Genomic DNA, 27,709 nt, shown 5'->3' with positions numbered 1-27,709 from the left:
GAGGACCAGGCACAAAGTTATAGGTGTGTGTTCCCACTTAATTAACTCCATTCCCATGCCTCTCTGAACATATGCTGCACTAGATAAGCTAACCAACATAAGGACGGTGAGAACTCCCACTCCCCATATGAGCCAGCGGTGTCTGAGGGATGAAAATCAACTTCTATGAACACTAACTGGGACATAACTGACACAAACTGTCACACACAATTTGAGTTCCAAGCTTTTACTCTTCTCCATTCAAACCACAATGGCAACAGTATTCCAGAGAAATCCAAATATGGAAGTTTACATTGAAAAACGACTTCAGAAATGGAAGGTGACACATTATGTGTGTGTGTGTGTGTGTGTGTGTGTGTGTGTGTGTGTGTGTGTGTGTGTGTGTGTGTGAGATAGAACAGATAAAAGACAAAGTGACTCGTGTGGAATGAGTGGGCCAGTGCTCTTGTTATACCTGTCATTTGTTAGCCCTGGAGCAGGTGACCTCACCATGTCCGTGTCCTGCTGAGCAGGGGCCTTTCTTAACCTCTTTTCATTAGAGATGAAATGGTCCAGAGAGACAGATGCATTGACGTCAAGGCTCTCAGCGCTATCAAGTTCTCTGGCTGCTCGAAAATATCCCCAAAATAACAGGATCTAAATGGGAGGAAATGGGCTGCTGCTGTTTCATTACAGCTTCATGAACTCAAGTGGATTTAAACACGGATTAAGCCTAGCCCCTAGAGTAATCGTGTTTTAATGAAGATTTTCAGTCCAAAAAAAATGCAGTTCATAGCTTTGGGTGTTCTTCGGGGTCGTGATCGCAGGCTGTATATGATATCTTTTAGCACCTCCGTTACAGCTGAAGAAGAGAGGGCCTCGATTCTGGTTTTGCCGCACTGAGTTAGATTGCCAGGGCAGCCCTCTTTCTCTTTAAGGGCTTCCCGCTTCTCCATCTGTAATAAAGCCTCCCTCTGCTATATAACACAGCTAGCAGTTCATAGCACGTCTCCTTGAGAAACCACATTGCCCCCTACTTCCATTTAACGCAGGTCTTAGCTCGTGCTGAATGTGGGCAGTGCAGGATGTGACGCCCAGTGGGGTCAACCACACACACTTTTGTGCTATCGGTTTAGGCTGCGGGTTTTGCCGGTCAAAGTTCGCCAAAGTTGAATTCCAAGACGTGAATTTCCTTCGCCACCGGAAGCGACCGTTGTATTCGGCCCTTCGCTCGCCATAGAACGGAAGTGAGCGGGAGGCGAATATTCGCCAATGTTAATTTCGCGCATGTGCCACAAAAGCACGTTCTGCTCACCATTTGCATAACACATACACTCTTTATAAATTGGCATAGTAAATCGGATGAGTGCATGATTGGGAGAGCAAACTGGTCTTAGGGTTAACAGGAGATTTGGGAAGATTAAGTAGCAGGGTTCAGATCCTAACGAGGATTTGTGGGCATGTTTGTGTTTATGTGCGTGGACTCGTATTGCCTTTAATCCCCTCTGCTTATCCGAAATCAACAGAATTGTTGGTGCCAAGTTATTAAACAGCTGTCTTTATCCAATAGTTTCGGGAACTAATTTTGACAATACATCTGTTCCTTTGTGGGGAAAATAACATTCAAGCATTCGTTCTCGATCCAGCCCCGGTCTGAACTTTTCCCTCTTCTCGGCTGTGTTGTGGATGAAACCAGGTGGAGGCTACGGTCTCTGCTCTGCGTGCCTCCACACGGCAATAACACTCCTGTCAACTCCTGCTTTCATCTACACAGCAGCTACACACCAGGTCGTCGCTGCCCAAACACGAAGAGGAACATCTGAAACTAATTCCACGTACAGCCCAAGTAGGTGGATGAACTCCTACTCGGGACCTCAGCTCGGACAAACTGGGTTTTACTGACGTCTGACTGTGAAGCCCTGTGGTCTGGGACTTTGAGCAATTGAAAAAGCCTCTGATGAATAGCTTTTGACTGCCTTAAAAGTGACTGGTACTAAAACACCACCACCAACCAAAGCCTCGAGCTACAATAACGGTAGCGACTGAAATCAGACTCGGCCAGTCTCTTTTTCACCAAGACTGCCTTTTTCCACGTACCTAACATAGCTAAAATTCGGTCTTTTCTGTCCATGGCTGACGTAGAGACTCTTACATGTATTTGTTTCATCCAGACTTGATTACTGTAACGTTCTGCTCTCAGGTCTGCCACGTGCTTGCACTAAATCTTCAGATGGTTCAGAATGCTGCTGCTAGAATCCTAACTAATACTAGAGAATTTGACCATATTACACCAATTCTGGCCTCCCTTCATTGGCTTCCTATCCGTGTTAGATCAGAATTCAAGGTGTTTCTGCTGATTTATAAAATCCTAAATGGGCTTGCCCCATCTTACCCGTCTGATCTCCTTAAATTGAACATTCCCTCTCGAGCTCTGCGCTCTCAAAATACAGGGATCCTGTGTGTACCCAAAGTTAAGAAGAAGGCAGCTGGTGGCAGGGGCTTTTCCTGTCAGGCCCCATTCTTGTGGAATAACCTGCCTGCTGCCATCCATGGCCGGATTAACCCATCAGGGGGCCCCGGGGCATGCACGTCCATTGCCCCCCCTCCCCCAGTCAGATAGGCTGCGCAAACAATACTAACTAAACATTGTTAAATGTAAATGTAAAGCTTGGGGGCCCCCGCATCAGTAGAGACTGTAGCTTGGGGCCCCGCATCAATAGAGACTTTGTAGCTTGGGGCCCTGCACCAGTAGAGACTGTAGCTTGGGGCCCCTGCATCAATAGAGAATAACTTGGGCCCTGCATCGCGACGCAGGGTTGGAACAAACGTCCCTTGTAGGGTATGATTGGGGATCCCTACTATACGCGAACACAATACCCCTGACCTTTTGGGGCCCCTCGTGTTCCGGGGCCCTCACCCGGCATTCCCAGTCCATAATACAGCCTTGCTGCCATCAGACAATCAGAGTCTGTCGAGTCCTTTAAATCCAAACTTAAAACTCATCTTTTTGCCTTAGCCTACAATTAGTTGCCTTCAAGTTGACTACTTCACAACCTGTACTGCATGGCGGGTCGGTTTCTGTCTCAATGAATTTACCAAGCACTGTTCTGTCGACAAGATTATAGTGTATAGGTTATGACTAATTGATTATGACTACTGACTATTGCAAACTCGGCCCTGTGATGGACTGGCGGCCTGTCCAGGGTGTCCCCGCCTATTGCCCAATGACTGCTGGGATAGGCTCCAGCATCCTGCAATCCCAATTAGGATAAGCGGTTTGGATAATGGAATGGAATATTGAAAACTGTTCTCTTCTCACGTCTGAATTTTGTCTTTCCTTTTGTGTGTTAAATTGTCATGCGAGTCTCCCTTGTGTGCACGTGGTCCGTCCTCCCAGGTTTTCATGGTGAAGGTGGTTACAACCTGGACACTGCTTAGCACCCCCCATCGCATTTTCTTTTTACATATCTTATAAATCCATATAATTTTGTTATCCTGTTTTAATGTTATACCTCTCTCATAAGACGTGTGACTGACTTATTTTTTACATGATGCTGGTCACATGGCATGGGTCCTGCCTGGGCTGTTCCAGTGGCATCTGGATACTGCTTGGCGCCTTCCTCATCATATTCATATATTTTATAATTCCATATTTTTACAATTCCATCCATTTTATAATTCTGTTACCCTAAATTGTTTACACACAACATCCATTGCACATTGTCCGTCTTGGGAGAGAGATCCCTCCTCTGTTGCTCTCTCTGAGGTTTTTCTTCCTGTTAAAGGTTTTTTTTTTTTTTTTTTTAGGGAGTTGTTCCTTATCCAATGCAAAGCTCTAAGGACAGGATGTTGTGTTGTAAAGCCCCTTGAGGCAAATTTGTAATATTGGGCTATACAAATACAATTGACTTATTAATCAGGTCAAGCTACAGCAGTATAGCATTCCAATTTCGGAGTTTAAATAAAAATAAGCGCAGTCTTCATGTTATAGGACAATCAACAGTGAACATTTATTTGAGAACAAACGGATGGGGAAAACAGTGGAAGTAGTTCAGGGAAAAAGCTTTCCCAAACAGACAATACATTTATTCAACCTGCCCACAACCACCCCAGCTCCCACCCCAAATTAAAACATCACGAGGCCTTTCCATATACACATGCTCCACATCTCAGTCCCACTTTCTCCGACGGCATGAACTTGTTCTCCATTACAGACTTAAAAGCAAAGCGCTTTTCACCAGTCTTGAGCTTTTAAATCTCATGTAGAGTACAGGATGAACAGGCACATACACTTTCAGGGAAAACTGGGTGGGAATGGGACAAGAGAGCCGTTATTTTCTCCCTTATTCTCACAGCCCCGATAGCTGTGGTCAGTTGTTTCATCGTTCCTTTGGTGTCCAAGGAATAATGTGTCCTTGGCAGGAAAGCACACAGCAAAACTGCCCCACTACAGAACATGACAGACAACTCTTTACCCAAACCATTTCTTGTCAAATTTGCACAAAGATTAAAAAGCAACATCCAGAACATAATGCAGAAAATAAGCGCTTTGCGTTTTCTTTTCCAACTCTTGAACATACCTAAAAGGCTGAGGTTGGAGAGGGGACAGTTATGAGCAACACTCAATGATCGAACTGGTCCCTATTACTTGGTCCTGAAAACTGGGCCGAGCACATTCAGTTGACTGACCAATTTAATCTTGCCGTTTCTGCAGCTGTATTAGTTGGGTTTGAGGGATTGGCAGAAAGACACGATCCTTGACCGATTCATGACATGCCTGCAACCTTTCAGAGTTCACCTGTTAACATGCAGTAATAGCTACCTCAATACCTTTTTCTAACCGTAATTTTGCACAATCTTGCAAGATCATTTCAAGACAGTTTGAGCTTGATGGCAGACAAATTCCTAAAACCAACTGACTGAGCAGGTGTTTCAAGCATTTCCTGAGAGCCACACAAGTGTGTCTGGGGAAAAGATGTCCATCACTGCTGCTGTTTAGGGACTTTGCTCTGTGAAATAAAACAGCATCTTCCATTACCTGCCACAACAAGAATGTGTTGTGCACTTGGAGAACTGGTACAGCAGCAGAAACAACTAGCATTGCCCCAGGTGCTTGTTGGCAAACAGAATAATGGTATGCTGCAATTGCTGTGGCTTAAGTTCAATAGTAGCTAAGGATGTAAAAGGGAGGAATGTGAGGGGTTCTGATTAGAGACATCTAGCTAATACAGTAGCACATTAGTCAGCATGCACCACTTAATGCAAGTTATCACAATTCGCTCTGTTAAAGCACTCATTTACAGCAAAGAAAAAATGTTAATGGAAGTCTGTGCTATGCTTGAACATGGTCTACCATAGGACAGTAAAAAAGAAAAAAAGGACAAAACAATTGTTAACAGTTTAATTCTCTTAATTATACATTAACCAGTTGTTCCTGAACATCAATAAATATCTTGTGAAAAGTTGTTTTCTTGGGTGGTTGTCTGGTTTAGCTGTGGTAGGTGGGTTATGCCAGGGCAAGAACTACAGGGAGAGCAGGAGGAGGAAATCAGAATCATCCCAAAAATAATCTTAACTTGTGCATGTTATCAAAACCATAATGTATATGGGCTGCATTATTGTGGAGGGCAAGAGAAATAATTACCGCTGATAGCCTCCTGGGCAAAGTACTTGACATCCATGTCTGTGTCATTGGCCAGCTTTTCCAGCACTGGCTTCACTTCTGTCTGAAGGGCACTGAGGACAAACATGCAGGATAAGGATCAAATGCAAGAGAAATATGCACTATTCGTCATCATTCACACAATCTGTCGTTAGGAACCTAGGACGGAAAATGCAGACAACTAACTTGTTGTCAAGGACGGGTCCTATTTTCTGAAGAGACTTGGCCACGTTGAAGCGGACATTGGCCACCTGGTCATTGGACATTTTAAGAACCACAGGTAACATCTGTTTGGTGGTGATCTCCTGACCGCATGCCTCTGACAGCGCCTGAGAGAGAAACAAAGCAGGTGGTCATCCAGGGTGAATAGCAACAACAGTCAGCAACAGTTAAGATGCTGGATGGACAGATAAATTGATCAAGATTGAATAACAGGTGGTGAGTGAAAGGTCAATTCTGATCTCCTAGTGCAATGATATTTTTCCGCAGATTCAGAAATAGCTGAGGTTCTTGAAAGTGATGGCTGAAGTCCCAATTGGCTTTTCGGGAGTCAAATGACTCACATTGATACAGAAGAGAGTGGTCATCCTGTGAAGGTAGTTGGGGTCATTGGCCATTCCTAGCACCTTGGGCACAATGGTGTTCTGAGCCCATTCAGCTCCAAACTTCTCCACCAGCTTCATCAGGTTGCAGGTGGCTGCCTCACGGATGGCATAGACTGGAGACCAACAGAGACAACACTGATAATCTAGAAATTGTAACTTGTGACTTTTCTGTGCAATCATCATCATCATCATACAAGTATCTTTTTGTATTTATGAAAGTTATTTCTAAAATCCAAAAACAGTTGCTCAGAACTAACAAAAAAAATAAAAATGCTCATTCCTATTTCCAAACAACAAAATATGCTTGAAGATAGGAATGAAAGACAGTCAAATGGTGGTCAAGAGGGGTAATTCTTTTCTGGGTTATCAGCCTTTCATAAAGAGTTGTATTGAATGTTTCTATTTCAATAATTGTGAATAAAACAGCTTAGAAGGCTGCATGACTGCCTCCTCAAAAAAAAAAAAAAAACAGCTCAGGGCCGGATGTGCCAGGACACTGGATGATATAATATTTGGAAAGATATCAGACCTTTCATCAATACTACATTACAGCAGAAACATCATACCAATAAGATATTTGAGAGTCCTCTCTAATAATATCCTGGGTCAGTGTGATAAATTAAAATGATTAGCATTACGCAAGACATCAGAAATAAAGCCAATATTGCTACAAGGCCAAATGTTTAGAAAATGCAAATCACAAGATTAAGCACAGCTAGTATATGGTGAAGACAGACCACTGTTGTTCATGAATTACTGTGTGTGAACTGTCCATCTGAAGATGCCTTTTCTGCCTGTGTGCGTGTGCATGTGTGTGTGTGTGTGTGTGTGTGTGTGTGTGTGTGTGTGTGAGTAGGAGACAGATTCAGGGCTGATTTCTACAGTTGGTTCTCATCTGAAGGGCTTACGTAAGCGTAGCACAGCATTAACCCCAGCCACAACCACACACACCAAAAACATTCCTATGATGTAACCCAGCCTTTGTCCCTCAATTTTGTGTGGCATTTTCTTTTGAGTTTTCCCAATTAGACATGCGTGCGCACACAGGCTGAAAAATGTGCACTAATCTATAAATTGGACAGTTCATGTGCCTTTTTTTTACATTTTTAACAGCTTTGCCATGTTTTGTCAGTGTACAAGTGTATTAGCTGCTGGTTAGATAGAGCTTGGGGCAAATCAGCAACAATGACCTGAGCTACCCACCAAGTCACAATGCAATCTAAGCTCTACAATACTGCAAAATGAAACACTCGCGTAGTAGTTCAGTCTGTGAACCTGGAAAAACAACAGGACCAAAGTTAATATTAACTGGGGTAGGCAGTACGAGTACCAATCTTATATGTAGAAGACCAAAATGAGCAACTAATCTGACCTATGGTGTCAACACAAATATTGACTATGACTGGCAGTGAAGACATTGTGTAAAGGATATATACACATGTATACACATGCCAATGTGCACTAATTCACTATATTCTACACAATGGGTGTACAGGACTAAAGACTGGAGCCCTTTAATCACAACCTTCTACTATTGGCATGGTAAGCAGGCAGAACTGTGGATCCTCACATCCCACCCCCAAATACCCTAATCACTCTCTGTCCCAGCAAGATGCACTGAACGAGGGGGGGGAGAAATGAGGCTGGATGATGCAGAAGGCAGAGAAAGCACCAACTGGAGCCTATGCAGGTGCCAACTGACTTGACTTGTCTGGATGTGTAAGGACCAAGTGGCAATGTACTAATACTATCCTACTGCCCTTACAGAAATTTCATTTTAAAAGAGCAACAATCCAACTTCCCGGAGGAGCTCAAAAAAGTTACTGAAATTGAACTGAAATTCCCTAACCAGTGACCATGTTGCATTATACAAGTAGTAGGTTGTAAACTAGGAAACAAACAATACGTGGCAATTTAACAGAGGCAGTGGATCATTAAGTATTTCTTGGTACAGGGTGATTTACCATGGTCAATGAGCCAGGCCATACAAAGTGTGTTAAGCTTCTCATCAAAGAACTCCACTCCCTGAGGAAACAAGGATACAGTACAGTAAGCCAGTTTGCACAAAACACCAGAATTTCAAATGTCTGCAATTAACAGTTGGCTACCAAACCAAAAGGCAATAGTTTCTTTTTATGATTTCATTGATATGCATAAGATTTCTTTTGTGATGCCAAAATAATTTTAATTAGGATATTTCATATTTGGGCTGTCAATGAATATTCCAAATTCGAATAGATAACTGAATTGTAAAAAAGGCATTCGAGTGGGGAAATATTCATTTGTGGGGAGAGAAAAAAAAATTATCGCGAGAGTCTTGGCCGCTGCACCAAATACGCTGCATAATGGACAGGAGTCACACAACGTCACTTATCTTGGTTAAATGATGAAATTTAGATCAAGCTGAAACGAGTGAATAATTCAACAACAACCGTGTGGTAAAGATGGCAGAGAGTTCACAACCCAACTCGGCCGCAGAGAGAGTGATTCTCATTCTTAATCTAAAAAGCACCGTTTGGAAATAATTCGGATTTTGGTCAGAAAATTCTTGCCCAGCAAACAAGGAAAAATATTATCAAATTGTTTATTTAAACTAGTATAAATATTACCTAATCTGTATAAAAATTAGGCTATCGAATAACATCAATCATCTCACTTTGAGACGGCGCGTTCTCATTTCTCACGCTAGCACCAACTACAGCACAGAGAGTGAGAGGTCTATGGTCTTTAAATGTCGGACAGTTTTACAGTATAGGCCATTGTTTATTTTGTAATGTGTAGGTACACAGATCTTTTAAAAGACATGTTTACGTTGAAATAAATATAACTATGCAAGTCGTTATGTCTCTCGTACTGGTTTGCCCTCTTATGGACATCATGCGCAAAAATCTATTCGAATGGGTTCGAACCCATGTGTTTTTTTGAGAAGGAGTAATCAAACATAATTTTTGGCCAATTTTGACAGCCCTATATATCCATTTGTGGTTTCTGGTTAAAAAAAAAACAAAACCTCCGCCCACTCAATAACTCACCAGCTGTCCTGCCAATAAGGGCATGTACTCGATAATAGCCAAGCGAACCCTCCATTTGGCATCCTCCGCAAGCTCCACAATGGCTGGTAGCAGTGACTGGGACAGCTGACGGATGCCAATCACCTCATTCACACAGTCAAGGTTGGAGATGATGTTCAGACGTACCTCAGGGCACTGGGCAAAGGGAGACAATGGTAATGATGGGAGTTTAGCTAGGCGAGTCCACGCAACATGCATTATTACATGATGATCATTTCAAGTGCTGACTTCTTACTTCCATGTGCAAATTTCTTTGGTCTGCCAAAGCAAAACTTTTTAAGATTTTCCCCTTGAAAAATTAACCTGAAAAATTTGCCTGACAAATTAACAAGCAAATTTCGTGCAGTCACTGCAAATAACACCAAGATTACACCATTGCTGCTAGCACATTTGTTAGACCTAATAGAAGACAGCCAAGTTACAGTGATGGGAATTCCAGCTCTTTAGTGAGCCAGATCATTTGGCTCAGCTCAGCAATAAGAGCCAAATGATGTATGATAAATAATGTAAATACATCAAATACTACACATGTGCATTGAGTGTTTTATTTATATTGAACTATGTTACGTGCGGTGGCGACAGGCGCAACATACAAGTCTCACCGGGCTTAGCTCTTAATGTTATTAATAAAGAGACGTTTTTGGATCGTATTTAACAAATGCATTATAGGATCATCCTATTATTCTCTTGTATCAATTAATTGACAAAAGAAAATTCTCAACTGTGGTCAGTATTTTCTGAACAAGCTTTAAACAAGCAAAGCCATTACCGTACAAGTTATGGGCAAGAAATACATCTGTCTAAAGTCTCAGATTTTAAAGCTGCTGTGTGACAGGTTACAATGTACCCTCCTGTGCTAAAAATCCTCTCAGAGGGTGAGCTGGAGGCAGGGATATACAAGTAATGGTCAGAACATGACAAACACTTGCCAAACAGCAGAACATTTCACAAATCTCTGATAAGCTTCTTGAATCCCTCATTTCTGACAGTGATACTGGGCAGAGTGTTTTTTTTCCAATGCAATAGGCAAATGCATTTGTGATGTCTGTCTGTCTTTGTTTTGTTTTTTTTTGTTGTTGCAAGACACGGTGCTGGAAAATGCTGATAAGTTTGCTGCTGGGTAGTCACAATTACTGTCCTGGTCGAGGGTCCACTAACACATTGGTTCTCAACCAGGGGTCACCAGATGGTTGTGGAGAAAACGAGCATGAAACCGTCCAGACCCATGGAGTACCTGATACGAAATACAGGTGTATTGGCTCTTTAATTGCTGTGCTGTCACAGTATAAAAGGAGGTGGGTGCGCTCTGTGCTGGCCCTCAGTATACTTCAACAGTGCAGTACCAAACGTCTGCACATTTAGTAGATAATAATCATTCATATCAGGATCAGCATAGAAAAACATTACAGGTAACGAATGTTGTAGAAATCAACTATAAATCATCATCAGCTTTGAAAACACGTTCAATTTATTGTTATACGATTCACCTGAAGACACACATCAGCAATAACAGCTTCTCTGCAAGCATCAGCTTCTTAAGAAGACCTTGGGATCCAGCAGTGTTGGTGGCCATTGTGTGTGGAGAAATGGTTGTTGAGAAAAATTCGAAGGACTTTTTAAGTTGTCATTCAGAATGCAAAGTTGACATTGTTTGAGATGACTTCATTGTAGCATTCTGAGTGGAACCGAGCTGCTCGATTTAATATATTGCATGTGTCTCTAGTTTGGAAACAAGACATCTCATCTCCTGCTTCGAGCTGGTCATGGTCACTGCGTTTTCTTTGGTGGTGTTAATTATTTTTTCTTCTTCTTCAGTGACGCTCATCACTTTTCTTTGGCGTCGATCATTATCTCCCTTCTCCTCATTCTCCTTCTGTTAATGGCAGGTGGCAACTAGCATTTAAGGTGCATTAGCACCCACCTCCCCTGGTGTATGGGTGGCGTAACACTAGAACGAGCGGGACTGCACTCCTACCTAAAATGACCACGGGCGGTCAAAATGACTGCCAATTTTTAAACTCTATATTCTGTCAAGATAAATACCCAAATGAGATATTAATGCATTGCATATGTTAGCACGTCTGTTAGGAGATGACTGAATAGGAGATGACTGAAACCAATATTACCTGAAAAACAAAATGGAAAATACATTGCTAATCTAACAAATATAACAAGGCCTATAAAACGTGAAATGTAAAAAAAAGAACTGAGAATAAGTTATTGAAACAGTCCCTAAACAACCGGAACTTAAAAACTACTAGAACGACCATGGGCCGTCAGAATGACAACCCACGGTTTGTAAACTTTATTCTGTCAGGATAAACACCCAATTGAGATATTAATGCATTGCATATGTTAGTATGTCTGTTAAGAAACGACTGACACCTAAATTGACATTTTAACGACTTTAATATTATTTTTCAAACAATTTAAAACCGCCGCTGTCCAATGCCTGTAAATACTGCAACGCCTTGGTGGTAGTCATGATGCGCCTGAAACGTTGTCATGTTGTAATAGTCTATTGCCAACATGTCAGCCAGACATGTTGGCAATAGACTATTACTCTGTACTGGAGAACGTTAAGTGTGTTTCTACGACAGGGCAATGAACTTCGCGAAGGAAATGATGCGACCAACACACGTCATAAATCGTGACATGACGCACACAATCACGCGTTACATGCAGTCATTTTGACCAGTCATGGTTGTTTATGCCCCTTTTCCACTACATGGTACCGGCTCAACTCAACTCGACGAGTGTCATTTTCCATTACCGTAACAGTATCCTCTCAGTGTAGCTAGTCTGCATTGATTTTGGTACCCGCTCCAGTTTTTTTTGGAACCTCAACCAAGGTGATAACCAGAAAAGTGGTAACAGTTACCAAAATGCCAGAACTTTCCAGTAATGGAAAACAAAAAAGCGGAGTTGAGCCATACCATGTAGTGGAAAAGGGGCATTAGGTAGAGCTTCTTTTTTTTGCAATTGATCTAAAACTAATTTTAATGCAAATAATGCAACTTTAGAACCATTCAGTGAGCGGGTCTCTTTTTTTCCTCCACAAACTTATTAAACTTTGAAAATTCAAAATGGTCAAAATGACCGGCTTGGTCATTCTAGTGTTATAATCAAACATTTGTTATATTTCTGTTGAAGACATGATTATCATTACATCGCCCAGCCCCACACACACCTGCAACATATCTACGCTCGCAGTTTCGCCACGATTAACTTCGACCATTCACCTCCTACCATTGACTTTTCCTGCGTTCGTGCAGCTCATAAATTTCACTTCCCATTCGAACGCACACTTACTCTTAAAAAAAGTTTCACGCAAATTCGTAGTCTTTTACAGATTAATGTATCCTTGGTTAAGTATTGGCTTTACATCCAATGGTCTCTATGTGGAGTTTTTCTTTGGTCCCAATTAGAATAAGATATTAAATGCAACTGCCAAACAAGATTGCATTCACAGACAGTGTTCATCCACTTATTCCACAGCCAGAAACCCCATTTCTTAGCCTCTGACTGTGCACACCGATTTGACACTCCATGACACGCTTGTTAACTAATTGGGAAGGGACCAGCATCCAAATCAGACACGATGTACTATTGCTTTAATTCAATTCCTGGCTTAAAATATGTTAGAAATGTTGGATTGTTCATCTTGTTCCTTTTAAAATTGTCCTCAGATAGGTGAGTCTTGAATTTGGGCAATTTGCAACTCAGAGCTGTCAGTTTGGACCAAAATCTCATTAGACAATCAGTCCTGTGGTCTTGTTTTGTGCTTTGAGGAAAATAGGCCATCTTTAAATAGGACCAAGGAGAACAGTGGCAGAGATGACAGCTTTAAGCCTGCTAAAGCATTTATATACCTATTTTTTTCTTAGTTGTCAAATTCTGGTCTCAGTATGGAGTCTAAAAGACATGGATAAACCCGGTGGACAAGATGTCCATGTTGGACTGGGCTATCTGAATATGTGAATAAATCTGTTAACATACAGACGGAAGAAGAAAGCAAATGGGCATTTGTCACAAATATCTCAGTCACCTGCTGCCGGGTCATGGATTTATTATGCTATCAAAACTGTCGCAGCACCAAATTACAAAAAAGTAACAAGTATATCTAACAATAAACTACATGAGCTTAGCATAAGCTTAGCTTATTTAATGAGCCTCACAACAGAGTTGAAAATACGTTAGTCAAACTACTTATCTTAGTCAAGTTTAATATCACGTCATTGAACTATCAAATCATTAAGGTTTGCATTATGCTTCGTTGGTAAAGTTTTTCAAATCTTATTTATGACTCATTTTCCTAAACAGACCAGGTGATCGCAAGGTACAGCTGATGTCTGGGGTTAAGTGGTATTAACATGTTTCAGGTAGACCGATCACTGCAGACCAAACCAGAATAGAGCTTAGTTTGACTCCAAGAGTGTTCCAGAAAGTGTGCATTGCACAGTCGGCAACCTATACACCTCATGATCACAGAAAGTTTAATCAGTTCATCTAGACTAATGTTTATTGAGAGACAAACGTTTCACTCATCTAAGAGACCTCTTCAGTCTCAACTGACTGCAGGTATCGCCACCCTTATAAACAATATAGTGGCATAATGACCAAAAACAATCGCTTTCATTTTCAAACTGCCGTGAACATTAACTAGAGTTTCAATGGCAATGTGTACTATTCACAGAGGAATTGAGAATGGGTGCAATCATATGAACCAATTCAACTTTGTGATTTTCTTAATTGGATTATTGAGCACGCATAAAGACAAAGAAAAGGGACATCTGATTGTTGATGCTTACCATAAACCAACACAAACTGATCAGTAATTAAGGTTTGACTATCATCATCCACTGGAGCACAAACTAGGAGTCATCAACGTACCCACCGACAGCAGTCAGGAAGGGGAGAAACCCCATATTAAACAGGCCCTGGTTAAGTGTGGTTATTGTAACTGGGCGTTTGTCAAAGCCTGAGAAACCCCATATTAAACAGGCCCTGGTTAAGTGTGGTTATTGTAACTGGGCGTTTGTCAAAGCCTGGTTAAGTGTGGTTATCATAACTGGGCGTTTGTCAAAGCCAGGAAGATGGCCAAACAGCGCACCAGCCGATCAAAGAGAACAAGGACAACAAGAACAGAACAAGGGCAACAGTTGCCTAGGCGTAAACCAGTGGTGATTCCCTATGTGGCGGGAGTTCCCAAACAGTTGAGATGCGTATTTTCCAAACACCGCGTCTCAGTTGCTTTCAAACCCCAAAACATGCTGTGCCAGAAATTGGTCCACCCCAAGGATCAGGTCCCCTGGCGCAAACAGAGCCAGGGGACCCGAGCGCTGTTAAGCGCCAGGAGGATTGCCATGAATTGTACATCGGGGAAACCAAACACGCTGGCCAAAAGGATGGCACAACACAGAAGAACTAACGCATCAGGCCAAGAGGATCGCTGGTTTGAACAGGGAGTCAAAGATGCCATCTATGCGATGAGGGAACAACCCTCCCTGAACCGGGGGGGGGGGGCGCTAAGAGTTCATCTTACAATGCTGTGATTGCACTGTGATTGCAACCATTCCCAAATCCTCTGTGAACAGTACACATTGCCATTAAAACTCTAGTTAACGCTAACAGCAATTTGCATATGAAATTTATCTTTGTTTTTGGTTGTTATGCCACCGTATTGTTTATAAGGGTGGGGATACCTGGAGTCAGTTGAGAATGAAGAGGACACTTAGATGAGTGATGAAATGTTTCTCTCTCAATAAACAGTGTCCAGATGAACTGATTCAACTTTGTGATTTTTTTTTACCTGGATTATTGAGCATGCATAAAGACATACACCTCATGCACACAGTCTCAGAGCAAATAATATCAAAATAGGGAATGAGAAAAATATGCAATTCATTTACCTCATCCTTGAGCTGAGCAAGGAAGAGAGGCAGCAAGTGCTCTACAGTGTTGTCTTTGCCCAGGATGGTGGAGAGGCCCATGATGACTGAGGCCAAAGCTGACTTCACATGCTGGTTGGTGTCCGACACCAATTCCTGGTGGGAGCGTGGGTTGGGCATTAAAAGAAAAAAGACAGGGATCAGTAAAGAATGGTAGCAAGCACCAACCATTTAACCGTTCACTCATTTAAATGGAGAATTTTAACATTCGGTACATATAGCAAGTTCAATTCAAAACAGCTAAGGAGAGCAACTTCAACCCTGACGCAACAGTGGATGCCAGCAGGAAAAGATGACTTAAAGCAGAAACGTTTCACATGTCACTGACACCATGAAAATGGTCTTGGATGCAAGTTAGCTACTGTCTGCATTCCATTGCTGACAGGATAAGCAGAGGTGCTCTGTGCAATGAAAATGAATGGTCTCTATTTTCACCTACCCCTATTGGAGCAATGCTGGAGACCAAGACAACACTCTGTGTGTACTGACTCTCAAAACCACTGAGATGAGTGAGCACAATCAATGATTAAACATTAGATAACTTTACTGTAACCACCAGGTTGTCCGGAAAGGTAGCATGTTCAATGAAACTACGTTTACAAGTCATACTGGTACTGGACCTTGAGCTTTCTGTGGTATTAAATGATCACAGGATAAAGCAGAAAAATAATTAACAAGTAATGATGTTACAGTGCTGTGGAAAGAAAGACACACCATAATAGAACTCTTTGACAGTTAAATATACCAAGTTAAACACACGCAACAGTGCCGCCTGCTGTCCAAAACATGACAAACACCCATGCTTTTCAACCAAATAGGTAGGTTGCCTACGCTGACCGCTTTCATAATTTGTTCATATCCAGCCATTATCCAAACCGCTTATCCTGCTCTCAGGGTTGCGGGGGATGCTGGAGCCTATACCAGCAGTCATTGGGCAGCAGGCAGGGGGGCACCCTGGACAAGCCGCCAGGCCATCACAGGGCCCAGGGAAAACCATGGGATTAAAGGAAACACAGGCAGCAAATTCAACACAGCACATTTATAAATAAAATGAATCTCCTGCCTTACTCAAGACTTTGTCAAGCAGACATCACAAGACCAAATGACTACACATGCCCCTTAGGGTAAACTAGTGATCAGCCAATAACAACATAACATCCTTTTCCTTCCTTGACAATTACCAGTATATTCAAGTTTCTTCAGTTAAACTGAAGAATCAGTAAGATGTGATGAGTGTGACAGACGGATTTATTTATTCTTACCTTGACACAAGGCAGAATGTGAGTCATGATGATCTGCTCACGACTGTCCTCCGGTAGGTTCTCACAGAACTCTATATAAAAAATAAAAAAATAGAAAATGGATTGTTATAAAAATGTACGAGATGGAGGGTATATCTGAGTGGCCAAGACCTTACAAGAAAAGACTCTCCAACACTAGCAAAAAGCTTGTGAAATTTCAATTCAATTAAACATCAACTAAATTATCCCCACAGACATCCCTTGGCACATTACCATTTAACAACCCAATTCCCATGTGAATTTTAACAGCTGACCGCAGCAAAATGTGCTGACTGACCTTTGACCTTGTTTGCTGCAGCAGCTCTGACTTCAGCTTCACAGTCCTTGAGAAGATTTTGGAAGGCTGGGACCAGGTCATTCTTAGTGATTTCTGGCCCAACTGCTTTCTGGAGCTAGAAATTCAGACAGTAACTGTCAATATAAAATCTAACGGTGGTAAAAAAAGAAAAAAAAAGAAAACACACAACAAACTGATGTAATAAATGGGGGGGGGGAATCTTCCATAAAGTCATTTGGTCATTTGTTGTTTGGAAAATAAACCTACTTTTAGATACATTAAACTTGTAACTCAACCCTTGGATCCCTTTTCTGGATAACGGACTTGTTTTTCTTGTAGTAATTCCTCAATTGTGTCCAGGGTCCAAGGTAGGGCTGCACAATATATTGTTTTAGCATTGTCATTGCGATGTGCGCATGCGCAATAGTCACATCGCAGGACATGCAACGTGTAAGGCAAATCAACTCAAGACACTTCATGCTACAAATTTATGCTGCTTGATACAAAAGGATAACTTGCATGGTTCACATTTTCCATGATTAATCTACAACAGAAGTCTGTCTGCTATAACAATTTACTCCCGATTTAATACTTAGAACTTTGTCATATCTCTCTCTGTTTGGACAAATGACAGACGTGTTCATGTGCTGCTCAGCTATGCGAGGATTGCAGTTATATACACGGGCACCGCAATTAATCCTCTGATCGGGCCCCCGCCCCAAGTGACAAAAATTAACATTCTGATTAATAGCGGATGGGTTGCTGGTGGTTAAATTATTCATAATGACGAAAATAATTACATTCTCTAAAATCTGAACATATTTTAAGCTTCATTTTTTGTCAGGCATGAACTGGCAGACAAGACTGCCATTGTGCCATCCATTTGCCTTAAGCAGCAATGGAAGCAAAAACCAACCAAGGGAAAATTAAAAAAGGAGAATTAAAATCAAAAAAGGAACAGATATCCTGGGACAAAACAAAAACTGCATGGGAGAGAGATTTGGGTGTAGAGCTTTCTGAAGAGGCATGGCGGGACAGCTTAACTCGTATACATACGTCCTCATACCACCCCCTAACTGTAAGGTCACAACTTTGCAGGCAAATGCTCTAGCAAGCAGACTTATCCTATTTAACTGGAAGTCGAATAAAGCGCCATCCTTTTTGCAGCGGTCGAGGGAGGTGCTGTCCTTTCTACCTTTAGAAAAGCTCCGATATAAAATATGTAAAAACCGCAAAAACTTTACTTTGACCTGGAGTCCTTTCATACACTTTATTGAAGGTTTTCCCTTTTATTGAATGTACTTTTTAGTTACCTGGTTGTAACGACAACACTTATATCAGATATATGTGTACAACTTTATATCGTCTTCAAAAATATGGTTATTATGTGGAATTGGAATAAGAAATCCCTGCATAGTCCTTTTTTTTCTTTTTTTGAGCCTTGGGGGGAGGGGGGATTCCTACATGTTTCTTTTTGTTGTTGTTGTTGTTGTTGTTGTTCGTGTGCCTTGTATACCTGTTCCAAAAAAAAAAAAAAAAAACTTGAAAATTGGAAAATAAAGTTTTCAAAAAAAAATTTTTAAATCAAAAAAGGAAGGGCAGAAAAGTTCTATGTGGGACGAGTCGAGGGCTGGTTATGTCAAGTGAAACAGCTACAAAGTGATCTATGTAGGTATACGATAGCCACAAAACTGGTACCTCAAACGTGGTTTAATATATTACCATATCATCACGCTTACAAACAGCCCACTAAGAAATAATGGTAAAGTGTGATCAGATGCGGGTCTCTAAATTGGAGAAAATAATACGTTCGGGTGGGTGGATGATGCATACATGCAGATTTGTATGATGTCAGAGCCAGTCTGTGCATCACTATTCTCGGCCTTCACTCTGCGTCATCCGTCTGACTTCATCTCCTCCGCTTCACGTATATATTACAAAAGAAGGCTTCTCTTTTCACAGTTTCCCAGCAACTCCGCTACAAACTCATTCCAATCATTCTAGAATGTTTAATCTCTCTAAATAGAGCTATTCAAGTCATCTGGTGATAATTCCTGCATTTTTTTTTTAATATCGCTATATATATATATATATATATATATATACACTACCGTTCAAAAGTTTGGGATCACCCAAACAATTTCGTGTTTTCCATGAAAAGTCACACTTATTCACCACCATATGTTGTGAAATGAATAGAAAATAGAGTCAAGACATTGACAAGGTTAGAAATAATGATTTTTATTTGAAATAAGATTTTTTTTACATCAAACTTTGCTTTCGTTAAAGAATCCTCCATTTGCAGCAATTACAGCATTGCAGACCTTTGGCATTCTAGCTGTTAATTTGTTGAGGTAATCTGGAGAAATTGCACCCCACGCTTCCAGAAGCAGCTCCCACAAGTTGGATTGGTTGGATGGGCACTTCTTTGAGCAGATTGAGTTTCTGGAGCATCACATTTGTGGGGTCAATTAAACGCTCAAAATGGCCAGAAAAAGAGAACTTTCATCTGAAACTCGACAGTCTATTCTTGTTCTTAGAAATGAAGGCTATTCCATGCGAGAAATTGCTAAGAAATTGAAGATTTCCTACACCGGTGTGTACTACTCCCTTCAGAGGACAGCACAAACAGGCTCTAACAGGTACTATTTAATGAAGATGCCAGTTGGGGACCTGTGAGGCGTCTGTTTCTCAAACTAGAGACTCTAATGTACTTATCTTCTTGCTCAGTTGTGCAACGCGGCCTCCCACTTCTTTTTCTACTCTGGTTAGAGCCTGTTTGTGCTGTCCTCTGAAGGGAGTAGTACACACCGGTGTAGGAAATCTTCAATTTCTTAGCAATTTCTCGCATGGAATAGCCTTCATTTCTAAGAACAAGAATAGACTGTCGAGTTTCAGATGAAAGTTCTCTTTTTCTGGCCATTTTGAGCGTTTAATTGACCCCACAAATGTGATGCTCCAGAAACTCAATCTGCTCAAAGAAGTGCCCATCCAACCAATCCAACTTGTGGGAGCTGCTTCTGGATGCGTGGGGTGCAATTTCTCCAGATTACCTCAACAAATTAACAGCTAGAATGCCAAAGGTCTGCAATGCTGCAATTGCTGCAAATGGAGGATTCTTTGACGAAAGCAAAGTTTGATGTAAAAAAAATCTTATTTCAAATACAAATCATTATTTCTAACCTTGTCAATGTCTTGACTCTATTTTCTATTCATTTCACAACATATGGTGGTGAATAAGTGTGACTTTTCATGGAAAACACAAAATTGTTTGGGTGATCCCAAACTTTTGAACGGTAGTGTATATATATCACAGAGAAAAAAAAAGTAGCACAAATCAGTTTTTTCCAATATCATGGAGCCATAGTCTACGGATAGAGGGTGTTGTATGTCGTATACTGTACAGACTGTAAAGGCCTTCATAACTTCAGTGACGCTATTGGTCACCTGATCCAGCAGCCCAATCTTGTCAAACTGATCACCCAGTCAGTCACTTACAGTGCATCCAGAAAGTATTCACACCTCTTCACTTTCTCCACATTTTGTTATGTTACAGCCTTATTCCAAAATGGATTAAATTCCTTTTTTTCCTCATCAATCTACATACAATACCCCATGATGACAAAGCGAAAAATATTTTGTAGAAATTTTTGCAAATTTATTAAAAATAAAAAACTGAAATATTGCATGTACATAAGTATTCACACCCTTTACTCAGTACTTGGTTGAGGCACCCTTGGCAGCAATTACAGCCTCAAGTCTTCTTGGGTATGAAGCTACAAGCTTGGTACACCTATATTTGGGGTATTTCTCCCATTCTTCCCTGCAGATCCTCTCGAGCTCTGTAAGGTTAGATGGGGAGCGTCGCTGCACAGCTATTTTCAGGTCTTTCCAGAGCTGTTCAATGGGGTTCAAAGTCTGGGCTCTGGCTGGGCCACTCAAGGACATTCACAGACTTGTCCCGAAGCCACTTCTTCGTTGTCTTGGCTGTGTGCTTAGGGTCGTTGTCGTGTTGAAAGGTAAACCTTCGCTCCAGTCTGAGGTCCTGAGCGCTCTGGAGCAGGTTTTCACCAAGGATCTCTCTGTACTTTGCTCCATTCATCTTTCCCTCGATCCTGACTAGTCTCCCAGTTCCTGCCGCTGAAGAACATCCCCACATCATGATGCTACCACCACCATGCTTCACTGTAGGGATGGTATTAGCAAAGTGATGAGAGGTGCCTGGTTTCCTCCAGATGTGACGTTTGGCATTCAGGCCAGAGTTCAATCTTGGTTTCATTAGACCAGAGAATCTTGTTTCTCATGGTCTGAGAGTCCTTTAGGTGCTTTCTGGCAAACTCCAAGCGGGCTGTCATGTGCCTTTTACTGAGCAGAGGGTTCCATCTAGCCACTCTACCATAAAGGCCTGATTGGTGGAGTGCTGCAGAGATGGTTGTCCTTCTGGAAGGTTATCCCATCTCCACAGAGGAACGCTGGAGCTCTGTCAAGAGTGACCATCGGGTTCTTGGTCACCTCCCTGACCAAGGCCCTTCTCCCCCGGTTGCTCAGTTTGTGCGTGCGGCCAGCTCTAGGAAGAGTCCTGGTGGATCCAAACTTCTTCCATTTACGAATGATGGAGAGCACTGTGCTCTTCGAGACCTCCAAAGCTGTAGAAATTTGTTGTACCCTTCCCCAGATCTGTGCCTCGATACAATCCTGTCTTGGAGGTCCACAGACAATTCCTTTGACTTCATGGCTTCGTTTCTGCTCTGACATGCACTGTCAACAGTGGGACCCTATATAGACAGGTGTGTGCCTTTCCAAATCATGTCCAATCAACTGAATTTACTACGGGTGGACTCCAATCAAGATGTAGAAACATCTCAAGGATGATCAGTGGAAACAGGATGAACCTGAGCTCAATTTTGAGTGTCATAGCAAAGGGTGTGAATACTTATGAACATGCAATATTTCAGTTTTTTATTTTCAATAAATTTGCAAAAATTTCTACAAAACCCTTTTCACTTTGTCATTACGGGGTATTGTGTGTAGATTGACGAAAAAAAAAAAAAAAGGAATTCAATCCATTTTGGAATAAGGCTGTAACATAACAAAATGTGGGGAAAGTGAAGGGGTGTGAATACTTTCCGGATGCACTGTAACTATGATCACCCAGTCCATCAGTCAGGGACATTTGTGTTTGTAGGGCTGGCCCGTCCAGCCAGAGAGATGTGCTCTATTTCTTAGCAAAATTGTAAGGTAAGTGATTGCAGTATGTTTTAGTGCTATTTTAAGAGTTTTAAGTATATTTTGATGATTATTGGGGTATCATGAATCACAATTATGTTGGCTAGGATAATTGTGACATGACATTTTTATATCGTCCCACCCCTAGTCTCAGTCTCTATAAAGAGAGAACAGTGTCTTGTGATTGCAGCAAATGGTACAGCTCATCAATATTTTGAAAAGTAACACAAAAAAAAAACATGAATCAATGTACACTTGCTTACATTATCCAATTTTCAGGAAGTGAACAATCTTGAGCATAGGTCCCAACGAGACTGACAGCGTTTCCTCCACAGACCATCCAGGTATGTAGCCGTTGCCCACTAATATTTTGAGTCCAATTCCAGTATCTATCATGTTTTTCAATCTGCCTGAATAAATGGCACCATCCATGATTGACAAACTAGGACTTTCTGAGCTCTACCTGTCCCTGTTTATTTCACTTCTACATGCAATACTCAATGACTTATAAGGTTGTCACTCCAAAGTCTATGAAATAAACATATTTTGCATTGCCGAAACGACTGTGCCATCGTTTGAAAAAAAAAAAAATCTATGGGTTGTGGTTTGATACCTGTAGCCCATCCCAAAATTTTCCTCAGATTGTGGCATTTTTTTCCTTCCAAAACTCAGATAGGGTCACGTTCTATCTAAATCAGGGTATTTGTTGACCTTAAATGTCTGAGAACATCAATTATTGGACCAGCACCAGTCACAGTGGGGCTCTTATTCCAGGTGCGTCACACCAGTGCCATTTTTTTGCAGAGTATTTGTAAATATTTGTATTAAAATCACAACAGTAATTTTACATGGACTGTTTGTCATCTGCATTTCATACAATAAAGCACTCATACCATTACTTCTAAAAGTAATAATAGTGTTTTTGTGCTGATGGGTCACAGCCTCTTCACAGTTGATTGACAAGTTTGTGCAGACAACCAACAGCAATGGAAAATTGATGACACTTAAAGTTTAAAGCCTGTTCCACTTGAATCCTGAAATTTATCCTTCAACAATGTGAATAATAAATCAAAAGCAAACAAGACAAACTAATAAGTTTGCCAAGGACTATTAGTGCAAGCAGAAACTTTTTGGAAATGGGGTTGTAAAACAAAAACCTCTCAACCGAACACCCAGCTAGCTGACTTTGCTAATAAAAACAATTTTAACAATAAAAAAGGGATACCTTTAGTAACATGGCTTTGTTCACACTCAGTTTAAGACCACTGCAATAATATTAACAATAATAATAATAAACTTTTTGGGAATTATTTATACGTTTTCTTGGCTGTCTACAGTGCTTACCTCAGAGAATTTGTCAGCAACCATGTAGCGAACTCTCCATGACTTATCCTCCGCAGCCTGGCGAAGGGTAGGCATCACCAGAGTCTCTAGGTCCTCCTGAGGCAGCAGAGTGGCAATGCTCACACAGGCCTCGACTGCCAAGAGCCGCACAGAGTCCTGATGAGAAAGAGCAATGGAAGGAGTTGTAACATCCTCGTTTCCCCCATCCAAACACTATGTAACACAAGAACGACTGCTGGAAATAGGCAGGTGACAGGCTGACTTAGGCTTATTAAAAATGAGATGGGACAAGACCCTTGTATCATACCTGCTCATCAGAGGCCAGAGCAGTGAAGAGGGAGATAATGTCACTCTTGACATAATCCAGCTCCAGGACTTTGGCAAATTCTCCAAGTTTAGATGCTGCAGCACGACGGACCATTGGAGTATCATCTGAACACAGGGTACGGAAATGCCTGAAGAGGACAACACAAGCGCTAAATCAGTGCCCTCAAAAGCGTACAAACACAACACTTGAGTGGCACCTTAAGCGATAACGCTCAATAAATCATCAATTACACACTATAAGAACGCCAATTTTACAGAATTGCAGACAAGGTTTTATTGCATTTACACTGAAATAATTTTCCCGCTTTTTTCCCCCACTCATGGGCAGAGCAACTTACTGGCGGATCTCAGCCTTGACGGTGCTGGAGACACGAGGATAGCAAACACTGAAGAGACCACAGGCAGATGTGCGAGAGGTGAACCAGTCACCACTTGCCAGCCGTTTTACCAAGGGCTCAAAGTGGACCTCCAGGTCAACTGGAGAGTGTTCCTGAGAGATCTTGCGCAGGGACTCAACTGCCTTATCTCTTACCACAGTCTCCTCCACTGTGGCAAGGCTCTCCAGGGGTGGCTGGGCAAAAAGGTAAAGGGGATATGATTACAGCCCGTTTATTTCTCACTTGTGCATTCATTCTCTAACATATGTGAGCACGAATCTCTTCTTTTGGCTTATTCCCCGTTTCTCAGGGGTCACCACAGCGGACTTAACAGTTTACATTGGTACCCTTTGAGGGAACAGCACCAATGGGGGCCGTTGTTAACCCGGGCCCTGACCGATCCATTATGGAGCCTCGACCAATATGGTATGGTCTTGTCAAGCTGCATACTGATTTGGCAAAATGTTACATCGGCTGTCCTTCCTGACACAACCACTAACCCTATGGACAGGGGCACAGGCAAAGCACTGGATGCCATCCCAGTACTCATGGACTTGCACCCATGTCTGTTGCCACATATGTGAGCATGAATATATATGCAATAAAATGGGCAACAGTTACTTTGAAAAGAGGTCTCGGCAACAACCGTGGAAGTCAGAATTCAGTCTGCATAAGGACTACAGAATAACACTATGGTAATCATCTAATCGGGTCAAAATTAAAACCTTTTCACTACCATCTCTAGGTCGGTGGGTGCAACAATGCCATCAAGACTCATATGTATTATGACTTAATGGAAACTTGGGAAAGATGCATTGATTTCATTTCTACAATGAAATCTGGTGCTGTCAAACTCACCAGAAGACAGTGGACAAATTCTGGCCCTCCCACCAACATAGTGAAGTTTCCAAGCTGTTCGGCAAGGGCCAGGAGCACCTCGTCTTCATCATAAATGGTATCTGAAAGGGATAGAACACAATAGTCTCAGCGGATTGTGAGTGGAAAATGTTGTGAGCTTTTAACCGTTTACACATTTTTGCACAACCGTTTTCTAATCTATTGACAGAATAAGTCTATTGTACGGTAATATTGTGACTGCTAAGATGTTTACCGGGTGCTGTACCTGTGAGAAAAGGAAGGAGTTCAGTGCGGGTCCTCTCCACTCCCAGAGCCAGGGCAATGGTGGACAGCTTTTTGATGCTGTTCAATCTCAACTGTACACAACAGGGTGGAAACATAGCATGACGAAGTTTTCCAAACATTAGTCAAGTTTTGCCTGACATCCGCTAATGAAATGGTCGTTTCGCTACTCTACCTTGCCGAATGAGCGGTCGTTAGCGTCCTGGTTAGCTGATACTTCGGGTGTTTTAAAATAAATGCCACTAACTTGGATGATAAGAATCCATTCTACGTTGTGGGACTGCAATTATTTTTGACAGAATCAAACAAACTTAATTATCGGTTAACATGCGTTAAAAACGGCAGGTTAAACAATCCGAGCAAACATTTTGCCGTGACGCTGTGCTTGCTAACGTTAGCCAAACAGCTCTCTACTGATAGCTAACACTAGCTAACCTAACTAGTGACCTGGCAGGTTATCGTTTCCCGTTTCAGCCAACACCAACACTAATATGTCAGCCAAGTCAATATAATATGGCAACTAGAAGCATTCCATGTATGAATAACACATCGAAAACACACGGCTGCTGGCTAACATTGGTAAGATAGCACAGCGGAGAGGCAGGGTGCGCCCGGTTGAACATTCCTGTCGGGCCTTCGCTGTGGCTAGCGTCTTTGCTAAATTAGCTAGCTAGCCCGTGCGTAGACAGATCCGTCAATAGCAAAAATACACTAAGGGACCACATCGACACGACCACATCTAACTTAAATAACCTTAACAAAAGGACCGTGGAGTTTTACCTGGACGTCCTCATTTCGCAGCTCATCAATGAGCACGGCGATGGGGTAGAGAGAGTCATCTCCATCGGCTCCTGCCATTTTGGAAAATATATGCGTTTTGCAGAATGGCGCTGTTGCTCTACGGGGTTTCTGCAGCGGAGTGCAAATAGACAAGGGTCCCTCCCCTTCCTCTTCCCCTCCGCCTCCACCACTACCACCAATTGGTTTTAACGAGGAAGACGCGACAACGCGGAATCGGAGAGGGGACAGTAGTCACTAGGACTCAATTTTACAAGTCTGCTCATAAAAAACTATTCACGTTACGACCTAAACATCTAAAATTCCCCTATAAATCCCAAAGTAAAAGACACCCATTTCAAAATGTCAAACGGTGTATCCATCCAGTGTATTGTTAAGACAACAATTTGGAACTGAAACCAATAATTGTGTATTTTGTGATGATTCTGAAACTCCTGTAACCTATTTTTCTGGGCTTTACTGATTTTTTTCCAATGTATGTATGTTGAAACTTTATTGCTTTATATACATGACTAATTTTCCAACTTGAAAACTTTTCTCAGAAGGTCTTTATGCATGCTCAGTAATCCAGGTAAGAAAATAGAAGGAAGTTGAATCAGCTCATCTGGAGACACAACGTTTATTGACAGATACGTTTCCTCACTCATCTAAGTGACCACTTCAGTCTAAACTGACTGCAGATATACCCACCCTTATAAACAATACAGTTGCGTAACGATCCGTTTCATGTTTCATAACCATCTCCCCGGTCGCTACAATATTATGTTTCTTATATAAAGGCCCTTAAAGTCACGAAAAATCAAAATGCAATGAAACTTTTAAGTATAGTTGAAGAATATGATTTACAAAAAGCTCTATCCTTTTAAATATGTTTTTGATATATTTTACATTATAGGCCCCAGCATCCCCGCGACCCTAAGAGCAGGATAAGCGATTCGGAAAATGGATGGATATTTGATATTAATATTATTTCAACCTCTTATCTCTTCTGAAATTTTCCCTCTGTTTTCCTTTTGTATGCACCTGATCCTATTGATCATATATTAAAATGTTAAAGCCATATAAATGAGTAAATGAGTCATTGTTAAAAAAAAAGGAGACTTAAAAGGTCACCAGGAAGTCACTCTTTATTTTCTTTAGTGACACAAGGTAGGTGGGTATAATTTAAATCGGGTAAAGCACATACATTTGTGATATTGGGCTATACAAATAAAACTGACTGACTTGACTCTTGTACAGTAGGTGTTTTTTTTCCTAGGACGGCGAAGTCATGACCCGCTCTACTCTGCCTCTGACAGGTTCTACCCCGATATTCTTACCCTAACCCTAACCACTTGTTTTCACTTAAAGTTTCCCCCTGGCTCTGATATTGTTTTGTCTGTATTAAGAACTTCTTTGTTTGCATGTGATTTCTATTGTCAATAAAGATGCAAAAAAAACCAAACTAGCCCTTACCAATCTCACTCCTCATGCATAAATTTAATCAACCCAACCAAACGAAGGCAACGAGTACAATGTCACAGGCTTCGCCTTCCTGGGGGGAAAATTGCCAACACATAGGTGGCGGTATGCGGCTTAAAGTTATTTGCAATACGCTAGTAAATCAAGTGAAGAAGAAAAAGAAGCAGAAGAAGAAGAAAAAGAGGCGGAA

At 41.6% G+C, this 27,709-nt stretch overlaps 1 protein-coding gene across 1 annotated transcript; it reads right to left on the bottom strand.

Annotated features, from left to right (window-relative positions):
* Positions 1-3,970: 3,970 nt before the first annotated feature.
* ppp2r1bb (protein phosphatase 2, regulatory subunit A, beta b) lies at positions 3,971-26,164 on the bottom strand. Its single transcript, XM_056283073.1, has 15 exons — positions 26,041-26,164; positions 25,244-25,334; positions 24,979-25,079; positions 24,082-24,314; positions 23,724-23,871; positions 23,417-23,572; positions 16,847-16,961; positions 16,531-16,601; positions 15,230-15,364; positions 9,279-9,452; positions 8,211-8,271; positions 6,205-6,359; positions 5,828-5,970; positions 5,624-5,715; positions 3,971-5,502 (listed from the first exon to the last, which is right to left on the bottom strand). Exons 1-15 carry the CDS (start codon positions 26,116-26,118, stop codon positions 5,486-5,488), a joined length of 1,770 nt encoding a protein of 589 aa, XP_056139048.1. The 5' UTR covers positions 26,119-26,164; the 3' UTR covers positions 3,971-5,485.
* Positions 26,165-27,709: the final 1,545 nt, after the last annotated feature.

This window comes from Lampris incognitus, chromosome 7 (genome assembly GCF_029633865.1).
Source record: "Lampris incognitus isolate fLamInc1 chromosome 7, fLamInc1.hap2, whole genome shotgun sequence".
NCBI lineage: Eukaryota > Metazoa > Chordata > Actinopteri > Lampriformes > Lampridae > Lampris > Lampris incognitus.
The sequence above is the reverse complement of the archived record's forward strand: the minus strand, read 5'-3'. Positions and strand labels throughout refer to the sequence as shown.